Source organism: Podarcis muralis, chromosome 12, assembly GCF_964188315.1.
Source record: "Podarcis muralis chromosome 12, rPodMur119.hap1.1, whole genome shotgun sequence".
NCBI classification, from domain to species: domain Eukaryota; kingdom Metazoa; phylum Chordata; class Lepidosauria; order Squamata; family Lacertidae; genus Podarcis; species Podarcis muralis.
Genome location: NC_135666.1, coordinates 2,911,406 through 2,932,305, shown reverse-complemented (window position 1 = coordinate 2,932,305; position 20,900 = coordinate 2,911,406). Strand labels below are relative to the sequence as shown.

Here is a 20,900-nt window from a genome sequence, read left to right as displayed (position 1 = left end):
ACCATCCTTCATCAAAAGATAGTTGAAACCAGCAAAACAATAGCACCCCCACCCCCCAATAAATATTATTTATTTATGAATCACTTCCTGTATGCAAATCATCTCGAAGCGACCAAACAGTGAATGCACACTGTTATGAATATTCCACATATAAAAGCATCTAAAACATCACAAGATGGTGAGCAGAATTTCCAGAACCCTCAGTTAGGCTGCATGTTAAGTGCAGCGCTTGGACAGGTTCTGGATGCATATTTCACAGTTGGGGTTACACCCAACCACACCAGAACATAGCGGAGGAAAAGATCTAGGAAGAAGGAACCGAGGGCCGTTTATTACATGCTTTTTTTAAATCCTCCAATTGCAGCACAGAGAGGTGAGGACCAAACTCCGGGCACCTCGTCCCACAGCTGCAAACTGCAAGGCGATGCCGAGTCAGGAAATCTGCGCAAGAAGAGGTGTCTCAGTGTCGACCCAAATCCGGCCCTCTGCACCTGGGGGAACGGGAAGCCTCAGGAATGCCGCCCTGAGGTTGAAGACAGCATGGGTCCGGCGCTGTCGAAGAAGCTGGACCGCCTTTCTGCGGACATGAGCGCCGTCTGCCGGGACGTCTCCCGCCTGCAGAGCCACGTGGACCGCTTGGAGCAGGACGCCCGGGGCTGGGTCCTGGAGCTGGCGGCGCTGCGCATGGAGAACCACAGCCTGAGCGAGTGCGTGCGGCGCATGGAGGGGCGCTTCCGCGCTCTGGAGAACCGCTCCCGCCGCAACAACCTGCGCGTCCTCGGCCTGCCGGAGGGGAGCGAAGGCAGTGACGCGGTCGCCTTCTTGCAGAAGACTCTGCCCACCCTGCTGGGCCTGCCCCTGGAAGCCCCGCCCCTGGAGATCGAGAGCGCCCGCCGGGTGCAAGGGGGCGCGTCCTGGGACCCCAGCGGCAGGCCCCGGCCCCTGGTGCTCCAGCTCCTGCGGTCGGGAGACAGGGCGGCCATTTTGCAGGCGGCCCGCGGGAGGCCCCTCAGCTACGCCGGGGCGCAGATCACCATCTTGCCGGACTTCTGCTCCTCGCTCTCGCAGCGCAGGAGGGTCCCCTTTGGGACGTTCCGCAGGACCCGGTGGGCAGCGGACCTCTGCTTTGGCTCCCGGCACTCCTCCTGCTGCTACTCCTGGGCGCCGGGCCTACGGGAGCCTCTGGCCGTCTCAGGGGCCCTGAGGGGTGAGAGAGAAAGCCGGCTTCCCAGAGGGGTGGGGAACTGGGGCACGGAAACCTCACCCGGCCCGGGGCATCGTGGGGGGTGCCACTCCGCAGGGAGCTGCGAGCAGCGCAACGACAACCCCTGATGCAGTTCTTGGCAGAGGGTGGCAGCGGTTGGCTTGCTCCTCTTGCTCTTTGCCCTGGGCGAGGCCTGTCCTCAGGCGGTGGACACTGCAGGGGCAGGCGGCAAACTATTGGTGGCCATGCATCTTGCCCTTCACCCCTCCAGCTGGCCAGGCTCGGTTGCCAGCCCAGGTGGCTGCTGTGGGCACCATTTTGCCTCCAGGGTGCTTCCCCACATTCCTGCCCCTGCTTCTTCGTCATTTCTCTGGAGCTGCTTGGCAAAATCTTTTGGACGCCCTTTGAGCTTAGGTCCTCCGTCTTGAGGGTGCCCTGTGGTGGTCTCTCAGGCTGAGAATGCCCCCCCTTAAATGCACCATCCATCCAAGATACGACAGCCCAGAGACACCAAGGAGGGTTTGGGGGGACACCCCCTTGCTTTGGGGGCCGAGCTCTCTTCCTCTTAAGGCTCAGTGAAGCCCTTTGTTTGTGTTTATATTCAAGACCTTTTGGTCTCGGCTGGCTGGCGACAATTCAGGGTCAACGTGTGTTTTTAAAACGTGTTGCTTTTATATTTTTCAAAGAACCAATATTTTATATGGGTATTTTGCTTCTAGGTGTGGCTGTTAACATGCCCGCCCAGAGCCTTTGTGGAGAGGGTTGGCTAGAAATATGAATATTAAAGAAATGAACTTGAATAATAAAGAAATGAAGATGGGGAAATATCTGTGCCTCTTGGAAGGGTTATTTTCGAGGGCGTGTGCAGCTTCTGGGCAGCTCGTAGGTGTTTGTTTGATTGTTGAAATATTTTATTTATTTTCATCATTAAAAAATTTACATGCAAACAGTTTGTGTAACCATTTTGTGAGAATCTCTGAATGAAAATTGTGGAGAATGTACTGATACGTAGTTTTAAGTTCTGTTTTAAGGAGCCATGTAGAGGATGGGGGGCAGTCACGAGGTTCATAGGTGTTTTGGGTCAGGTGTGGGGAACCTTTGGCCCTCCAGATGTTTCTGGACTACAGCTCCCATCAGGCCTGGCAAGTGGGGATAATGGGAGCTGTAGTTCAGCAACATCTGGAGGGCCAAAGGTTCCCCCCACAGAGAACTTCTCTTCCTGGGCGTTCCACTTGATTTCAGCTGAGAACTAATTCCAGGGGGCTGAAGCAGCAACACTAGAAGCCCAATTTCTAGTAGCACCATAGAATTTTAGAGTTGGAAGGGACCTCAAGGGTCATCTATCCCAACCCCCTGCAATGCAGGAACCCCACCTAAACGAAGGGCATGAGCTGCCTCAGCTGTGCCCTCTCCGAGCAGCGCAGTTGATGGGCACCGATAGAGGAAATGAGCAGTGACTCCGGTAGAGGCGTCAACCTTTTCGCCTGATTCTTCCGCCTCAAACCTCAGCTTCCTATTACAGCAGGCAAAACCAAAAGACAATAAAAAACCCCTCACGTGGGGCAGAGTTGCTCCCCGATCCTCAGCCCTGGAGTTCTGACAGCCCCCTTTGCTTACTGAATCTCTGCATCCTGTCTGAAGTTTGTTAAAAGTGCAGGACGATTGCCAAGGAAAAGGTGTTGGCAGCCAGTCCCAGGATCTTCTCCCCAGGCACCCAGTTCCCCCAAGTGGAACTAAAGTGGTTTTCTGCTGGTCTTCAGCCTCAAGTGCCGTGAAGTAATAGGAGCAGACACAGACCCCCCTCTCTGCCTGCTGTGCCAGGCAATTTCTGGCTTGGGCACATCATTGGAGAGGCATTTTCGACACCTTTGTGTTCCCCTGAAGCAGCCCTGCAAACCGGAGATCACCTCCATGGTGCTGTTTGAGGTGGGAAACGGAACCCCAGAATTTCCAGCTCCACCAGGCAAAGGTCACCCCAACAGATGATCGGCCTACGCCATATTGATGGATACAAATGACAAGAGTTCTTCAGAAAAACCTTACTGCTTCATCTTAGGCCACATTCACACCATATGTTTAAGGTTCTAGGAGACAACTTTAAACGGTCATAAGAGCATAAGGATCAGGGCTGTGAGAACACCAATTGCCAAAAATTGGAAAAAAGAATCAATACCGACAAAAAAAGAATGGCAAGACAAATTATTTGATCATATTGAATTGGCTATATTGACAGAGGCTATTGGGGGTCAGCCCAAGCAAAAATTCCAAAAAGAATGTGGAAAATATAGAGAATACCTTAAAAAGCGGTGCCCTCAAATTAATACTTGGACTTGTTTCGATTAACTTCTGCAAAACAAATTATGGCGTAAAAGTTAAAAACAGAAGAAAGGGGTAAGAAAGAAATAAGATGGCAGTTTACCAAAAATAGAACCATGCTGAGGATGAAGGAAGTCAATTGGAAGAAAAGAAGAACTGAAATGTGGTATATACATATTGTTTATTATTCGTTTTGTATAAGTTTCTGTATATTACGTTGATAATTGTTTTTTCTTTTCATTTTCAGTTTTTTTGTTTTTCTTTATTATTATTTTCATGTTTAGTTGTATGAATGTGTGTGTAAGTGTTGTAAAATAAAATTTAATGAAAATTTATATATGCATATATATAGATAAAGAACATAAGGATCAGGCCAGTGGCTCATCCAGCCCAGCGTCCTGTCCTCACAACGACCTACCAGATACCTGTAGGAAACACCCAAGCAGGATTCGAACACAAGAGCCCTCTCCCTTCCTACGGTTTCCAGCAACTGGGATTCAGAAGCATCGCCTACCTCTGACTCTGGAGGCTGAGCAGAGCCATCAGGGCTAGGTGCCATCCATAGCCCCTCCTCCTCCATGAATGGCTTCCCCCGAAGAATTGTGGGTTCTGAGGGTGCTCAGGAGACCCCCTACTCCCTTCCCAGAGTTGGAGTTGACTCTTTATCAGCAAAAGCAGGATCTGGACAGGAGCGTCAGGCCCAATGAGCACAGCCACTCAGCTCTGGCAGGTCTTGCCCCCGTGAAGCAGCTACTGAGATTGGAGGACCCTGCCACCACACAGGGGAGACTGCGCCCGCATGTACCAACCTCTCCTCCGCCCTGTTTATGCCTCTCCTAGTTCTGGGAGACAAGGCAGGAGGAGAGCTTGTCGCAGCAACAGGAAGAGAGACACGTGACTCTGCACCAGCCAGACCCATCTCTGCCTCTTGGCCTCCCGCCTCTCCTGCTTCAGCCTCCAATTCTGGACTTCTCTCTGCCACAGACTCTCCCCGCTCACGAAACCCTGTCGCCTCTTCAGATTCTGACACCTCCTCCTCTCCCTCTTCTCCCTCTGACCACTCTTCGTCATCCCACCACCAATCCCTGGGCTCTGAGCCTTCTCCCCCGGGGGGTTCCCCAGCTGGTTCCTCCCCCCATTCCTCTGTGTCCAACCAGGCTATGGCACCCAATATATACTTTGATTGGTAGCAGCTGAGAAAGGGTCGTTCTTCTCACCTGCCACCTGAGGCTCTTTTCTCCAGGTAAGCTGGGAACTGATCCTGCGACCCATATTAAGGAATATGGGAGTCTGCCTTCTACCGAGTCAGATACCACCGCTCCCCCAAGCTCACTGTTGTCTACACTGACTAGCAGCAGCTCTCCAGGATTTCAGACATGAGCCTTTCCCAACCCTACCGGGAGATTCCAGCAGGATACTCTACCCCTGAGCTGAGCTACAGCTGAAGAGAGATGGCTCTTCTCTGCTGCCCCTTGACAGGTCACCCCTGTTTCTCAGTTTCCCAAGAGGCCTGTGCAGACACAGGGGCTGCCATGTTTTTCTGAATGTAGTTACAAGGCTGCTGTAACATTTGGCTCTATCAAAGATCTCAGTCGGGGCGCTGATTCTTAGAGAGAGGTTGACTCTGCGAAGTCTGCACTGCTCTCTGCCACAGACTCCTCCCGCTCACTAAGCCCTGTTGCCTCTTCAGATTCCAACACCTCCTCTTCCAAGTCTTCTCCCTCTGAACACCCATCATCCCACCACCCCTCCCTGGGCTCTGAGCCTTCTTCCCGGGGGGGGGGGGTTCCCCATCCCCCTGCATCCATGTCAGGTGTGCATGTAGGAGCCAGGCCCTGTGACCAGGACTGGGACCTTCCTAAGTTTGTTCTGGAGAGGCAAGGCGCGGCCTCACAGGTGAGGCTGATTGGTAACTTACAGCACCTGGTGGCAAGAGCTGGGAAGGGATATAAGGTCAGCATTTTCCCTTTGGCTCTTTGCCACAACAACACGTTCCCTGCCTTGCTGCATTTGGTTCCTTGACTCCTTGATCCTCGGACCCTGCCTTTGTGACTCCTTGCTTCTTGATCCTCGGACCCTTGACTTCTTGACTCTCAGTTCTCTGACCTTCGGACCCTTGGCTTCCTGACTCCTGGCTTCTGGACTCCCGTTCCTGCTCCCACCTGGCCATCTTGCCCCCAGTCCCGATGTCCCCAGCCGGGACCTTGATCACCCGTGAACCAGACTGTGACAATCCAACCCGTCCATGTCATCTCATAGATGCTTTAGTTGAGACTCCTGCATCTCAGGGGGTTGGACTACATGACTCTTGGGCGGGGTCTCTTCCAATTCTACCATTCCATGATTTTATTATCCCCTCTGGGAGTTGTCGCTTGGTGTGGGGAATAAAGCTCTCTTAACGGGGATGTGGGCGGCGCCGTGGGTTAAACCACAGAGCCTAGGGCTTCCCCGATCAGAAGGTCGGTGGTTCGAATCCCCGCGACGGGGTGAGCTCCTGTTGCTCGGTCCCTGCTCCTGCCAACCTAGCAGTTTGAAAGCACGAACTGCATGTAGATAAATAGGTGGGAAGGTAAACATTGCTGGCCACATGACCCGGAAGCTGTACACCGGCTCCCTCGGCCAATAAAGCGTGATGAGCGCCGCAACCCCAGAGTCAGTCACGACTGGACCAAACGGTCAGGGGTCCCTTTACCCTTTTAACAACTTCCCTGTTAAATATCTAGTCCTGGCTCACTTCCTCAGCCTGTCACCTGCCTCCTTTCTGCAAGGAAGGACAGCTGTAACCTTTTCCAACTAGCCACAACTCATCAGAGGCTTTTTGGCTCTCTGGGTGACTTGCTCTGCCGCCTCGGGGCTTGGTTGGTGCTGCCGGATCTGTCTTCCCTTCCTGCACTCCTGGATATGAAAATTGGAGATAGACAAGTTGGCTCATTCAGACTGTGGGGAGGAATAAAAGCCCAAAGCCCCCTGCTATTGTCTTTACTAGCACCAGGAAAAATGCCACGTTGTCTTGGAGGCAGTAAATTCTGAATACGGTGGAACCTCGGTTTTCAAACGTAATCCGTTCCGGAAGATCATTCGATTTCCGAAGTGTTCAGAAACCAAGGGATGTTGGCCAATTCAAATGAGAAAATTGAAAAACACGCAGCGGAAGCCGTTTGACTTCCGAGGCACGTTCGAAAATGGAAACATTTGCTTCTGGGTTTTCGGCATTCGGGCTCCGAAACGTTCGTCAATGGAGTCGTTCAAGAACTGAGGTTCTACTGTACTAGTTGCTGGAAAACGAAGGGAGGAAGGAAGGGAAAGAGGGAGGGAGGAAAGGAAGGAAGGAAGGAAGGAAGGAAGGTTACATGAATGTGAGGCAAGGAAGAGGTGACCTGTTAGAAGCTCATAATCGAAACAGGAGAGAATCTGTACCGGGTGGAACCTACAGAGAAGATGGAAATGATGTCTTCCCCAAGCTCAAGGGAGACAAGAGATTCCACAATGAGACCTCTGCCATTTGGCCATTTGCCATTTACCAGGAACCAACTATCCTGAGAGGGAACGTTCTGACACGGAGGAGCCTTCACAGAATGCTGCAGCACGATTGCTGACATGATCGAGGCCTTGTCAACAGATGACGTCTGTGCTCAGAGATAATGCACTGGCTGACTATTTGCTACTGGGCCAAGTTCAAAGTGTTATTATTACATACCTCTCAACTGTCCCGGAAAAACCGGGACTTCCCATTCCCCCCCCCCCCCAAATGTGGGGATTTTGGCTGCCGCAATCTCATGCCATGATTTCACCCTTTCCCCCGGGAGCCGTGGTTTCATAGAGCACCCCCAAAACATGTGTTTTTGGGTCTCGTGCCCTGCCAAGCACGTTTGGGGGGGGGGCGGTTTGCAATCTCATGGAAGATGATGTTCCAGTTTTTTATTGCAACATGTTGGAGGGTATACCATTAGTATACAACTTGGGAGCAATTTACCTGCAAGATCGCTTTACCCTGGAGGCTCCCATTCAGCTGCTTTGGCCGGCGGAATTGGCCCTGTTATCATTTCCACATGACCCCCGTTCGTCATTTGTAAGAACTCAAATCTTTTAGTGTGGCAGCACTAAAGCACTTTGGAACTCCCTTCCTATTGATACCAGCCAGGTGCCTTCACTGTACTCTTTTTCGGCGCCTCCTAAAAAACATTTTTGTTTGGCCAAGCCTACCAAGGTGCGTCATTAGATAACGTTCTGCTCATAAGATTCCCCCCCCCCCCCGTGGTTTTATTTGATCTGTTTCTGGTATCTGGCATGATTGCGGCCATTATATGTATTACAGCATGAACAAACAGTCAAAAGTTCCAAAGATCAGCATTTTGCAACAATGGCGTTTTCGCATTGCTACCTTTAAGCCTACAAAAAAAAGTCAGATTTCTTGATGTACATAGCAAAATCAAAGCCTTTCAGAGTTAAATGTGACTTTCATTTCCCCCCGGGCCATTCTTAATTTCTTTGTCCATTTTCCCACTAAAGCAATGCTCCATATTTTGCTGGACCAGCAAGCTTTTGTAACTGCCTTTCATATCTCCTGAATTGTGCAATGCTCAGCCTCACTGCTGCTAGCTTTGCTTTTTAAACCTATGTTGTTCCAGGGGGAAATGTTCAATACTGCTAGTTTGGGTGGGGGGTCTGGCTCTATATTTCCCCTCCAGATGTTTTGGAGTAGAGTTCCCATCAACCCCAACCAGTATCTTGAATGCCCGTGGCAACACGAGAGCAGGGCCTTTTCTGCAGTGGCTCCCTGTTTGGGGAATGCTCTCCCCAGGGAGGTTTGTCTGGCTCCTTCATTATACAGTGGTACCCCGGGTTAAGTACTTAATTCATTCTGGAGGTCTGTTCTTAACCTGAAACTGTTTTTAACCTGAAGCACCACTTTAGCTAATGGGGCCTCCTGCTGCTGCTGTGCCGCTGGAGCACGATTTCTGTTCTCATCCTGAAGCAAAGTTCTTAACCCGAGGTAATATTTCTGGGTTAGCGGAGTCTGTAACCTGAAGTGTATGTAACCTGAAGCATATGTAACCCAAAGTACCACTGTATACCTTTAAGCACCACATAGATGGCTGATAGAGTGATTTAGGGCATTTGAATACTTTCAGTACTTTCCCTTGGTACAATAGGGTCCATGTTTTGTAACCAGTCCCTGCCTTCCATGCCTGTGGTTTATTTACTTTGGTTTTATTTTATGTTTGCTTTTGTTCAACGCTTTGACTTTTCGCACTATATAAATATTTTAAGAAAGAAGGAAGGAAGGAAGGAAGGAAGGAAGGAAGGAAGGAAGGAAGGAAAGAAAGAAAGAAAGAAAGAAAGAAAGAAAGAAAGAAAGAAAGAAAGATGGAGCTCAACAGGTGGGGGCAAGTTGTTTTTGCTAACAGGTCCTCATGGCAGAGATTTCCCGCTTGGCCAACCCCCCTCAAATTTACTGGAAATGAAGAGTCAAGGTCCAGGGCCAGAGAATGAGGGAGGGACATTTCTGGACTCCTCATGTCCACGTCTCTACAGCTTTAGGCTCTCAAAACAGAGTCAAACTGGCAACCATGAAGACGTTTTGGCTGGCCCTGGCCTCTCTCTTCGCCTTTGCAGCTGCTGGCACTGGGCAGGTGAGCTTATTTTTTGCAACGCTCTTATTCCTCTTATCGTATTTTAAATGTATGTGCTCAGAGAACAGAAAGCGGACGGAGAAAAGTTTCCCTTCCTCTCTTTTTAGTTTAGAGATAAGGAGAGGAAGAGGCGACATGAGAGAAGTTTGTAAAACCATGGGGAAAACTTCTCCCTCCCTCTCTCAAAAGACTAGAACCCATAGGCACCGAAAGGAAGGTTGGAAGATTCAGAAAGGACTAAAGGACATTCTTCTTCATGCAGCAGATAGTTAAACTACGGAACTCCTTGCCACAACAGGCAGCCATGGCCATCAACTTGGATGGCTTTACAAGTACCTAGAAAAGACCACAGGCAAGATAATATTCCATCTTCTTCATAATAATTTTTATTAGTTTTCAACCACGATCCAATAATAGCCTCATTATAACAATTCCAATTTATAATACAATTAGTAACACCAATCGTTCAACCAAATTACGTATATAATTTAGATGAGGTTCCTCCCCACATGCTAAAATTGATGGTGTGATGATTTTCTTTATTTCTGCGTTCCAAAATCTGATTAATTTCAATTATATTCCAGTCATAATAATAATCCCTTATGCAACAACTGCAATATTAACAACTTCCCTTGGTACTGACACATTAAATGATTTATAAAACTGCAAGTGAGGCACCCAAACTACATCCTTGCTCTTCCTGCGTGTGGCATTTATTCTGTCCGTGGTGCTGCTTCCAGATAATATTTCATCTTAGACACCTATGAGAATACATAATGGCAAAAATGACAGCATCCATCAGGGGCTGCTCCAATCAAAAATTCTATACAGCATGGGAATGCATAGGTGAATACATGACGAAATAGGGTTTTAAAACAGAACTCTTCATAGGCAATTGTTAAGCGTGTAAGGACAAAAGAAGTAATTATAATTTATTAGTTTTCATGTTATTTTATTAAAGCAACTAGAAAAAAATATTATGTTGGGAAGATCTCACACAGGTGAAGGGAAGCAGTGGGGAGGAGGGGAGGGTTGGGTTGAATTTGGGATATAAAATACCATATTTTTTGCTCTATAAGACTCACTTTTTCCCTCCTAAAAAGTAAGGGGAAATGTGTGTGCGTCTTATGGAGTGAATGCAGGCTGCGCAGCTATCCCAGAAGCCAGAACAGCGAGAGGGGTTGCTGCTTTCGCTGTGCAGCGATCCCTCTTGTTGTTCTGCCTTCTGAGATTCAGAATTTTTTTTCTTCTTGTTTTCCTCCTCCAAAAACTAGGTGCGTCTTGTGGTCTGGTGCGTCTTATAGAGCGAAAAATAATATATGGGACAGTGAAGGATATATAGTAGATTTTTATGAAATAGTAATATATTGTAACCAGAAGAGAAGCTCAAAAGGGGAAGTAAATGTATTTTTAGTATTTTCATTATTCTAATAGTTATTATTATTTCTTATTGGTAGAAGGCAATGTTAACTTGGACTTCTTCGTTTCGCTGTCAGTATAATTTTCTTAAGTCAATTAAAAAAGAGAGAGAGAGAATACAAAATATGCGAAGTGAATTTGACAAAAAACGCTTTATTCCTGCATTGCAAGGGGTGGAGCAGGAGAGGGATCTTGTGGTCGAATCCTGATTGTGGGGTTCTCATAAGCACCTGGTCGCTGTGAGAAGAGGATACTGGGCCCAATGGGTCCCTGGCCCGATTTAGCAGTCAGACGTTCCTTCTTCTCTTAGTTCTAACCAAAAGACACAGGCCGTCGACAGGCCTCTCTTCCACCCTCTTTTAATACCCAACGGTCATTTTCACCTCCTGCGCCCCAGTGCCACCCCCTTAGTGCTTCCCCCCCAAGTAATCCCATTCCCCATGATTTAATAAATCATATGAAACAATTGAGCTCCATTGTAGGCTTTTATGAGGTCCCATCATGCTCATCGTCTCAACAGATTCCACAGCGTGTTGTTTGTTTGTTTCGTAAAAATTACCGTATATATTGGTTGATTATCCTCTTTTTAAAAGCAGTTTGCAAGAGATGAAACAATAAATTAATCAACAAATCCACGATGGGAGTTGAAAACCTGCGGAAAGTTAAATACTAAAACAGGCTGAATCAAACACTGACTTTCTAAGCATCTGCCCAGTCTTGTCCAAAAAAGAATGTTTTAAGCAGGTGCCGAAAAGAGCAAGGCGAAGGTGCTTGGTTGGCATCAAGAGGCAGGGAGTTCCGCAGGCTCCGTGCTGCTTTCAAATGTGGGGGCAAGTTGGTGCGCCTGCCCCCTACACTAAATCCTAGCCTCGGTTGCTGCACAGCTTTGTCTGACGGCAACCAAGGCTAGCCAATCGGCACTCAACGCTGCCAGATTCTCCTTGACACAGGGGGAGCCGGTGGCTTCTGGGTTTGTGTCTCCAGAGATTGTGAACCCACAGGAGGGCCATCCCTGAAAGGAGAGGAGATGGAGGACTGGTGGAGCCTCTTGGGAAAAGCTTTCTTTTCTCCCACAACCGAGCTTGGTCTCAGTATTAGACAAGGTTGAACTGCAATGCCCTGTTGTGCGACTGTCCGGCATTCCCCATTTCACTCCTTCTGCAGGAGACTTCCAAGAGAAACGTCCGATCGGTGGAGGACACCTTGCTAGGCAGGGATCAAGATGCCCAGGTATGTCTGGGCTGTGGGGGCTGGAAAGTGGGCAGAGGGAGCCCCCCTGCCTTGTCCAGAGACTCTTGCCAGAAAAAGCCCCCTTGATATTCACTGGGTCAGCTTCACAATCCGGCAGCCCAAGGAGGTGGCCTGGAAACATTGCCCCGTCCCTGACTCTGTTTTGGCCCCAGGGCGGAGATTTCTCTCTGCCTGTTCCTGCAAGAGCCATGGGCTGGCTGGGAACAGGGGCAGCACTTTGATGCTCTTTTTTCTCCGTGAACAGGCTCGGAGACAACAATGGCCGTGGTACTGCCCAGGTTGCTACACAGCTGTTAGTCAGGTAAGCACAAAAGTTTTCCACAGAGAGGAGGAGAGGTACGGAGCTGGTCTCTGAGCTGCTCCTCTGTAGACACAGAGACGGACTGGCAGCTAGTGGATTTGAAAAGGTAAATGAAGGTAGAGTCATAGAGATACAGTGGTACCTTGGTTCTCAAACTTAACCCGTTCTGGAAGTCCGTTCCAAAACCAAAGCGTTCCAAAAGCAAGGCACATTTTCCCATTGAAAGCAATGCAAAGCCGATTAATCCGTTCCAGACTTTAAAAATCCTCCCCTAAAATAGCAATTTAACAAGAATTTTACAATCTAACGAGACCATTGATCCATAAAATGTAAGCAATAAACAATGTACTGCAGTCACACAATTAATCAGTAGCTGAACTGGGTTCCACACAATCACAAAAATGAAAAGAAAAAGGCACAAAAACACAGAACAGATAGGAAAAACAGACAGACCTCAGTGTAACACTCAAAATGAAGAATGTTTGGCTTCCGAACAACGTTTGCAAACTGAAACACTTGCTTCTGGATTTGCAGTGTTTGGGTTCCAAGTTTTTTGAGTACCAAGGCGTTTGAGAACCAAGGGACCACTGTAATGGGGGGAAAGATTCCAGTCTGGGCAGATGCTCTTTTGCAGTGCTCATACCTCTTTCTCAAATGCCAATTCTTCAGGGTTTTAAGGAAAATATCCCCTGTGGGCAGGGAATGGCTATGTGACTGCCAGCCAAGCTAGCCAATCAGCGCTCTGCACAGCCAGCTGCTCCTTGGCAAAGAGGAAGCACCGGCGTCTAGCCTTGCGTCTTAACCCACAGCTGGTTTGCCACTCCAAGGACAGAAGATGGACAGCTGGGGGGGGTCCTCTCTCAGGAAATGCTCTCTTCCCCCCACCCCTCCACCTGGCCTAAGCATTATACCATCCTGAATTGCAGGTCCCTGCGGAAAAAGAGCCGCTTTTATACGACCCAGCTCGCTTTCAGATTCATATGCCCAGCTTGCAAGAACCGGAGCCAAGCCTGCAGGTATGTCTGGCCCTGGGCTGGTGGGAGAAGGAATCCCTGTCTTGTCGGGAGTCCAGCCTAAGAGATGTTTGCCCAGCTTGGCAAGGCTCTCATTGACGGGTGAAATAGGAGTCCTTGTGGGAATGAAGGCAAGGAGGGATTATTCCAGGCGGAGGTGATGGCAAATCTGAGCCTTCCAGAGGCTGCAGGAGAGAGGAAGGACTCATCCTGCCCTCTGTTTGTGGCACACTTCCTGTTGTTGTTGAGTCGTTGAGTCGTGTCCGCCTCTTTGTGACCCCCTGGACCAGAGCACGCCAGGCCCTCCTGTCTTCCACTGCCTCCCGCAGTTTGGTCAAACTCATGCTGGTAGCTTCGAGAACACTGTCCAACCATCTCGTCCTCTGTCGTCCCCTTCTCTTTGTGCCCTCCATCTTTCCCAACATCAGGGTCTTTTCCAGGGAGTCTTCTCTTCTCATGAGGTAGTGAAAGTCTTGGAGCCTCAGCTTCAGGATCTGTCCTTCCAATGAGCACTCAGGGCTGATTTCCTTAAGAATGGATGCGTTTGATCTTCTTGCAGTCCATGGGACTCTCAAGAGTCTCCTCCAGCACCAGAATTCAAAAGCATCCATTCTTCGGCGATCAGCCTTCTTGATGGTCCAGCTCTCACTTCCATACATCACTACTGGGAAAACCAGAGCTTTCACTATACGGACCTTTGTTGGCAAGGTGATGTCTCTGCTTTTTACAATGCTGTCTAGGTTTGCCATCGCTTTTCTCCCAAGAAGCAGGCGTCTTTTAATTTCCTCACTGCTGCCACCATCTGCAGTGATCATGGAGCACACTTCTTGGGTATTTCAGAAGCATCTCTGCCTCTGACTACGGAGGCAAAGCGTGGCCCTTGTGGCTAGTGGCCGTCGACAGGCCTCTCCTCCACCGTCTTTTAATACCCAATGGTCATTTACACCTCCTGCGCCCCAGTGCCACTCCTTAGTGCTCCCCCCCCCCAAGTAATCCCATTCCCCATGATTTAATAAATCACATGAAACAATTGAGCTCCATTGTAGGCTTTTATTAGGTCCCATCATGCTCATCGTCTCAACAGATTCCACAGCGGGTTGTTTGTTTGTTTCGTAAGAATAACATATTGCTTGATTAACCTCTTTTTAAAAGCAGTTTGCAAGAGATGAAACAATAAATTAATCAACAAATCCACGATGGGAGTTGAAAACCTGCGGAAAGTTAAATACTAAAACAGGCTGAATCAAACACTGACTTTCTAAGCATCTGCCCAGTCTTGTCCAAAAAAGAATGTTTTAAGCAGGTGCCGAAAAGAGCAAGGCGAAGGTGCTTGGTTGGCATCAAGAGGCAGGGAGTTCCGCAGGCTCCGTGCTGCTTTCAAATGTGGGGGCAAGTTGGTGCGCTTTGCACAGCCAGCTGCTCCTTGGCAAATGAGGAAGCACCTGCTTCTGGCTTTGCGTATTAACCCACAGCTGGTTTGCCACTCCAAGGACAGAAGATGGACAGCTGGGGGGGGGGTCCTCTCTCAGGAAATGCTCTCTTCCCTCCACCCCTCCACCTGGCCTAAGCATTATACCATCCTGAATTGCAGCGCCCTGCAGAGACAGAAGAGCCGCTTTTATACGACCCAGCTCGCTTTCAGATTCTTATGCCCAGCTTGCAAGCACTGGATCCAAGCCTGCAGGTATGTCTGGCCCTGGGGTGGCGGGAGGAGGAATCCCTGTCTTGTCAAGAGTCCAGCCTAAGAGATGTTTGCCCAGCTTGGCAAGGCTGTCATTGACGGGTGAAATAGGAGTCCTTGTGGGACTGAAGGCAAGGAGGGATTATTCCAGGCTGAGGTGAGGGCAAATCTGAGCCTTCCAGAGGCTGCAGGAGAGAGTAAGGACTCATCCTGCCCTCTGTTAGTGGCACACTTCCTGTTGTTGTTGAGTCGTTTAGTCGTGTCCGCCTCTTCGTGACCCCCTGGACCAGAGCACGCCTGGCACTCCTGTCTTCCACTGCCTTCCGCAATTTGGTCAAACTCATGTTCGTAGCTTCGAGAACACTGTCCCACCATCTCATCCTCTGTCGTCCCCTTCTCCTTGTGCCCTCCATCTTTCCCAACATCAGGGTCTTTTCCAGGGAGTCTTCTCTTCTCATGAGGTGGCCAAAGTATTGGAGCCTCAACTTCACGACCTGTCCTTCCAGTGAGCACTCAGGTCTGATTTCCTTAAGAATGGATGCGTTTGATCTTCTTGCAGTCCATGGGACTCTCAAGAGTCTCCTCCAACACCAGAATTCAAAAGCATCAATTCTTCGGCGATCAGCCTTCTTGATGGTCCAGCTCTCACTTCCATACATCACTACTGGGAAAACCAGAGCTTTCACTATACGGACCTTTGTTGGCAAGGTGATGTCTCTGCTTTTTACGATGCTGTCTAGGTTTGCCATCGCTTTTCTCCCCAAAAGCAGGCGTCTTTTAATTTCCTGACTGCTGTCACCATCTGCAGTGATCATGGAGCACACTTCCTGGGCACAGGTATTTCAGAAGCATCTCTGCCTCTGACTATGGAGGCAAAGCGTGGCCCTTGTGGATAGTGGCTGTCAACAGGCCTCTCCTCCACCCTCCTTAATTTTATTTTTGTTATAATTTTTTAATCAGATTTTCAAAAATAAAGGAAAAAAGAGAATGAAAGAGAGAGCGAGAGAGATAAATTTACATCAAAAGAGCATACACATTCCACATGTTGAGATTTCTCTGAATCTCCTCACTTTCCCCCATCTCATTCTTGGGTCCTTTTAATTCTGTTTTCAACTTCGTATCAATAGTTCTCCAGAAACCAATGTTCCCACTGTTGAAGGACGTGTGGGTCCAGAATTGGCCTCCAAAGTCACTTACGGACTCACTGTTAAAACCGTGTTTATGGAAGACAATCTTACTCGGCTACGAGGGATGGCCAAAGAAGAAGAAGAATACTTCTCCAGTTTCTCATCTTCCTAAGTTATCTATACTTTCTGATACATTACAAGTGTATTTAGAATCCTGCTAATGTTTCAACCTGTTTGCAATAATTTTGTATATACAGTGGTACTTCGGGTTACATACGCTTCAGGTTACAGACTCCGCTAACCCAGAAATAGTACCTCAGGTTAAGAACTTTGCTTCAGGATGAGAACAGAAATTGTGTGGCGTCAGCGGGAGGCCCCATTAGCTAAAGTGGTGCTTCAGGTTAAGAACAGTTTCAGGTTAAGAACAGACCTCCGGAACGAATTAAGTACTTAACCCAAGGCACCACTATACATTATAAGCATTTCCTATTCTTTTTAAGATTTCTTGTCATCTTGGTCCCTGAGCTTTGCAGTTAATTTTGCCATTTTTGGCATCGTCCATCAACTTGATTTGCCATTCTTCTCTGGTCAGGGCTGTCTCTTCCTTCCATCTCTGGACAAGCAACGTCCGAGCGACTGCTGTAGTATACATGAACAGTGTCTTCTGATCTTTTGGGATCTCGGTACCTATAATTCCCAATAAAAAAACTTCTGGTTTTTTAACAAAGGTTAATTTCAACATTTTTTCATTTCGTTATATATCATTCCCCAGAATTTTTTGATTACATTACAGTTCCACCACATATGATGAAAGATACCTCTTCCATCCTCCTCGAAAGCCCAATTGTCATTTACACCTCCTGTGCCCCAGTGCCACCCCCTTAGTGCTCCCCCCCAAGTAACCCCACTCCCCATGGTTTAATAAATCATATGAAACTATTGAGCTCCGGCTTTTATTATTTCCCATCACGCTCATCATCTCAGCAGATTCCGCACTGGGTTTGTTTCTTTCGTAGAAATTATATATTGCTTGTTTTTTAAAAAAAACATTAAAAAGCAGTTTACAAAAGATAAAAATAACAAATCCACGATGGGAGTTGAAAACCTGCGGAAAGTTAAATACTAAAAGAAGGCCTGAAAGAAACACTGACTTTCTAAGCATCCGGACAGGCTTGTCGAAGCAAGAATGTTTTAAGCAGGTGCCAAAAAGAGCACGGCGAAGGTGCTTGGTTGGCATCAAGAGGCAGGGAGTTCCGCAGGCTCCGTGCTGCTTTCAAATGTGGGGGCAAGTTGGTGCGCCTGCCCCCTACACTAAATCCTAGCCTCGGTTGCTGCACAGCTTTGTCTGACGGCAACCAAGGCAAGCCAATCAGCACTCAGCGCTGCCAGATTCTCCTTGACACAGGGGGAGCCGGTGGCTTCTGGGTTTGTGTCTCCAGAGATTGTGAATCCACAGCAGGGCCATCCCTGAAAGGAGAGGAGATGGAGCCTCTTGGGAAAAGCTTTCTTTTCTCCCACAACCGAGCTTGGTCTCAGTATTATACAAGGTTGAACGGCAATGCCCTCTTGTGCGACTGTCCGGCATTCCCCATTTCACTCCTTCTGCAGGAGGCTTCCAAGAGAAACGTCCGATCGGTGGAGGACATCTTGCCAAGTCACCAGGTATGTCTGGAGCTGTGGGGGCTGGAAGGTGGGCAGAGGGAGCCCCCTACCTTGTCCGGAGACCCCTCACTCCCTTGCCAGAAAAGCCCCCTTGATATCCACTGGGTCAGCTTCACAATCCGGCAGCCCAAGGAGGTGGCCTGGAAACATTGCCCCGTCCCTGACTCTGTTTTGGCCCCAGGGCGGAGATTTCTCTCTGCCTGTTCCTGCAAGAGCCATGGGCTGGCTGGGAACAGGGGCAGCACTTTGATGCTCTTTTTCCTCCGTGAACAGGAGCGGAGACATTGGCTGTGCTACCGCCCAGGTTGCTACACAGCTATTAATCAGGTAAGCACGAAAGTTTTCCACAGAGAGGAGGAGAGGTGCAGAGCTGGTCTCTGAGCTGCTCCTCTGTGGACACAGAGACGGACTGGCAGCCAGTGGATTTGAAAAGGTAAATGAAGGAAGAGTCATAGAAATACAGCGGTACCTTGGTTCTCAAACTTAACCCGTTCTGGAAGTCTGTTCCAAAACCAAAGCGTTCCAAAAGCAAGGCGCATTTTCCCATTGAAAGCAATGCAAAGCCGATTAATCCGTTCCAGACTTTAAAAATCCTCCCCTAAAATAGCAATTTAACAAGAATTTTACAATCTAACGAGACCATTGATCCATAAAAGGAAAGCAATAAACAATGTACTGCAGTCACACAATTAATCAGTAGCTGAACTGGGTTCCACACAGTCACAAAAATGAAAAGAAAAGGGCACAAAAACACAGAACAGATAGGAAAAACAGACAGACCTCAGTGTAACACTCAAAATGAAGAATGTTTGGCTTCCGAAAAACGTTTGCAAACCGAAACACTTGCTTCTGGGTTTGCAGTGTTTGGGTTCCAAGTTTTTTGAGTACCAAGGCGTTTGAGAACCAAGGGACCACTGTAATGGGGGGAAAGATTCCAGTCTGGGCAGATGCTCTTTTGCAGTGCTCATACCTCTTTCTCAAATGCCAATTATTCAGGGTTTTAAAGGGGGCTTTGGAAAATATCCCCTGTGGGCAGGGAATGGCTGTGTGAGTGCCACTCAAGCTAGCCAATCAGTGCTCTGCACAGCCAGCTGCTCCTTGGCAAAGAGGAAGCACCTGCCTCTGGTTTTGCGTCTTAACCCACAGCTGGTTTGCCACTCCAAGGACAGAAGATGGGCAGCTGGGGGGGGGGGAAGATCCTCTCTCAGGAAATGCTCTCTTCCTTCCACCCCTCCACCTGGCCTAAGCATTATACCATCCTGAATTGCAGCGCCCTGCAGAGACAGAAGAGCCGCTTTTATACGACCCAGCTCGCTTTCAGATTCAGAAGCCCACCTTGCCAACACTGGAGCCAAGCCTGCAGGTACGTCTGGCCCTGGGGTGGCGGGAGGAGGAATCCCTGTCTTGTCAAGAGTCCAGCCTAAGAGATGTTTGCCCAGCTTGGCAAGGCTCTCATTGACGGGTGAAATAGGAGTCCTTGTGGGACTGAAGGCAAGGAGGGATTATTCCAGGTTGAGGTTATGGCAAATCTGAGCCTTCCAGAGGCTGCAGGAGAGAGTAAGGACGCATCCTGCCCTCTGTTTGTGGCACACTTCCTGTTGTTGTTGAGTCATGTCCACCTCTTCCTGACCCCCTGGACCAGAGCACGTCAGGCCCTCCTGTCTTCCACTGCCTCCCGCAGTTTGGTCAGACTCATGCTGGTAGCTTCCAAAAGATAGCTGGTAGTTTACAAAAGATAAAGATAACAAATCCACGATGGGAGTTGAAAACATGCGGAAAGTTAAATACTAAAAGAAGGCCTGAAAGAAACACTGACCTTCTAAGCATCTGGACAGGCTTGTCCAAAAAAGAATGTTTTAAGCAGGTGCCGAAAAGAGCACGGCGAAGGTGCTTGGTTGGCATCAAGAGGCAGGGAGTTCCGCAGGCTCCGTGCTGCTTTCAGGTGTGGAACAGGTGTGAAGTGAAACCTGGAGTTGTTTCCGCTGATCAAAGGGGTTTGGTGGGTGCAGGCAGGGGGGGGTGAGGTTTGTTGGGGTGTCTCCTACCTCCTTCATCCCCCTTTCCCTGCAGGAGCTGTTGTTCAAGCTCAGGGCGAAGAGGTCCGCCAGGGGGGCTGCCAGGGGGAAGCAGCGCTCGGGTGCCCGGGCCGTCTGCCGGGGCTGCTACTCGGGGCTGATGATTGTGGCCCCGCCTGCCCAGGGGAGCAAAAACGAGACTTGGATCGGGAGCCACTCGGAGTCCGAGGGAGATTCCAGCGAGGAAGATACTCTGCCTCCCAAAGCCTGAGACCCCACCCTCGCCAGACGCTGAAGACCAGACCTGGAGGGGACGCCAAGGGTCATCTAGTCCAACCCCTGCCATACAGGAATCGCAGCTAAACATGTTGCTGGAAGTATTTTAGTGTGCCTTTCAAATTATGTGTTATCACCGATTGTAACCTTGTAAGCCGCTTGGAAGACATTTTGACATGTAAGAAGTCGATTAATTAATTAACAAAACATGCAATAAATAATCAATAATTTCAATATTTTTATTTCTTTTTAAAAAATAGAATAGCAGCTTGGGGGGGAAGGATTCTGGAATTTGGGAACATGTCGAGGTGAGGGGATTTACAGCATACAATGGTATCTTGGTTCACAAACTTAATCCGTTCCAGAAGTCCGTTCCAAAACCAAAGCGTTCCAAAACCAAAGTTCGCTTTCCCATAGAAAGGAATGCAAAACAGATTAATCCATTCCCAAGAAAGTAAAATCTCTCACTGCCTCCATTTCTTCCCCTTCTGTTTGCCAGGAGGTGATGGGACCAGTGGCCATGATCTTCATTTTTTTGATGTTGAGCTTCAGACCATATTTTGCGCTCTCCTCTTTCACCCTCTTTAAAAGGTTCTTTAATTCCTCCTCACTTTCTGCCATCAAGGTTGTGTCATCTGCATATCTGAGGTTGTTGATATTTCTTCCGGCAATCTTAATTCCAGCTTGGGATTCATCCAGCCCAGCCTTTCGCATGATGAATTCTGCATATAAGTTAAATAAACAAGGAGACAATATACAGCCTTGTTGTACTCCTTTCCCAATTTTGAACCAATCAGTTGTTCCGTATCCTGTTCTAAATGTAGCTTCTTGTCTCACATAGAGATAAGGATTACAAACTCAAATAGAGATTACAAACTCATAAAGATATGTATAACACAATAATTCGTTACAGAATTAGAGATAAGAGTTGGCCTGAGTTCCTGGTGTGCTTTTTTCTTGGTATATTTAATAACAAGAACTCCAACTTAACTTAACATGTGA

General features: G+C 48.5%; 2 protein-coding genes across 12 annotated transcripts in view; both read left to right on the top strand.

Moving 5' to 3' along the window:
• Positions 1-2,151, top strand: part of KRABD3 (KRAB domain containing 3) — a 65,083-nt gene extending 62,932 nt beyond the window's left edge. For all 11 annotated transcript variants that reach the window (XM_077916574.1, XM_077916570.1, XM_077916571.1 and 8 more), the window contains one exon: positions 365-2,151. In XM_077916574.1, the coding sequence (XP_077772700.1) occupies positions 365-1,332 (968 nt within the window). In that variant the 3' untranslated portion in view covers positions 1,333-2,151. The remainder of the gene's footprint in view (positions 1-364) is intronic.
• Positions 2,152-11,290: 9,139 nt separating this feature from the next.
• Positions 11,291-20,132, top strand: LOC114607300 (uncharacterized). Its single transcript, XM_077916674.1, has 4 exons — positions 11,291-12,124; positions 13,051-13,103; positions 18,934-18,970; positions 19,678-20,132. The coding sequence occupies exons 1-4, from the start codon at positions 11,795-11,797 to the stop codon at positions 19,891-19,893; spliced, it is 636 nt and encodes a 211-aa protein (XP_077772800.1). The 5' UTR covers positions 11,291-11,794; the 3' UTR covers positions 19,894-20,132.
• The last annotated feature ends 768 nt before the right edge of the window (positions 20,133-20,900 follow it).

Bases quoted from the DNA above. Each gene is read 5' to 3' on its own strand.
- LOC114607300 (XM_077916674.1), top strand. From the start codon at position 11,795: ATGCCCAGGTATGTCTGGGCTGTGGGGGCTGGAAAGTGGGCAGAGGGA. The intron at 12,125-13,050 runs GTAAGCACAAAA...CCTGAATTGCAG, and splicing joins GCTACACAGCTGTTAGTCAG to GTCCCTGCGGAAAAAGAGCC. The intron at 13,104-18,933 runs TATGCCCAGCTT...CTTTCAGATTCA, and splicing joins CCAGCTCGCTTTCAGATTCA to GAAGCCCACCTTGCCAACAC.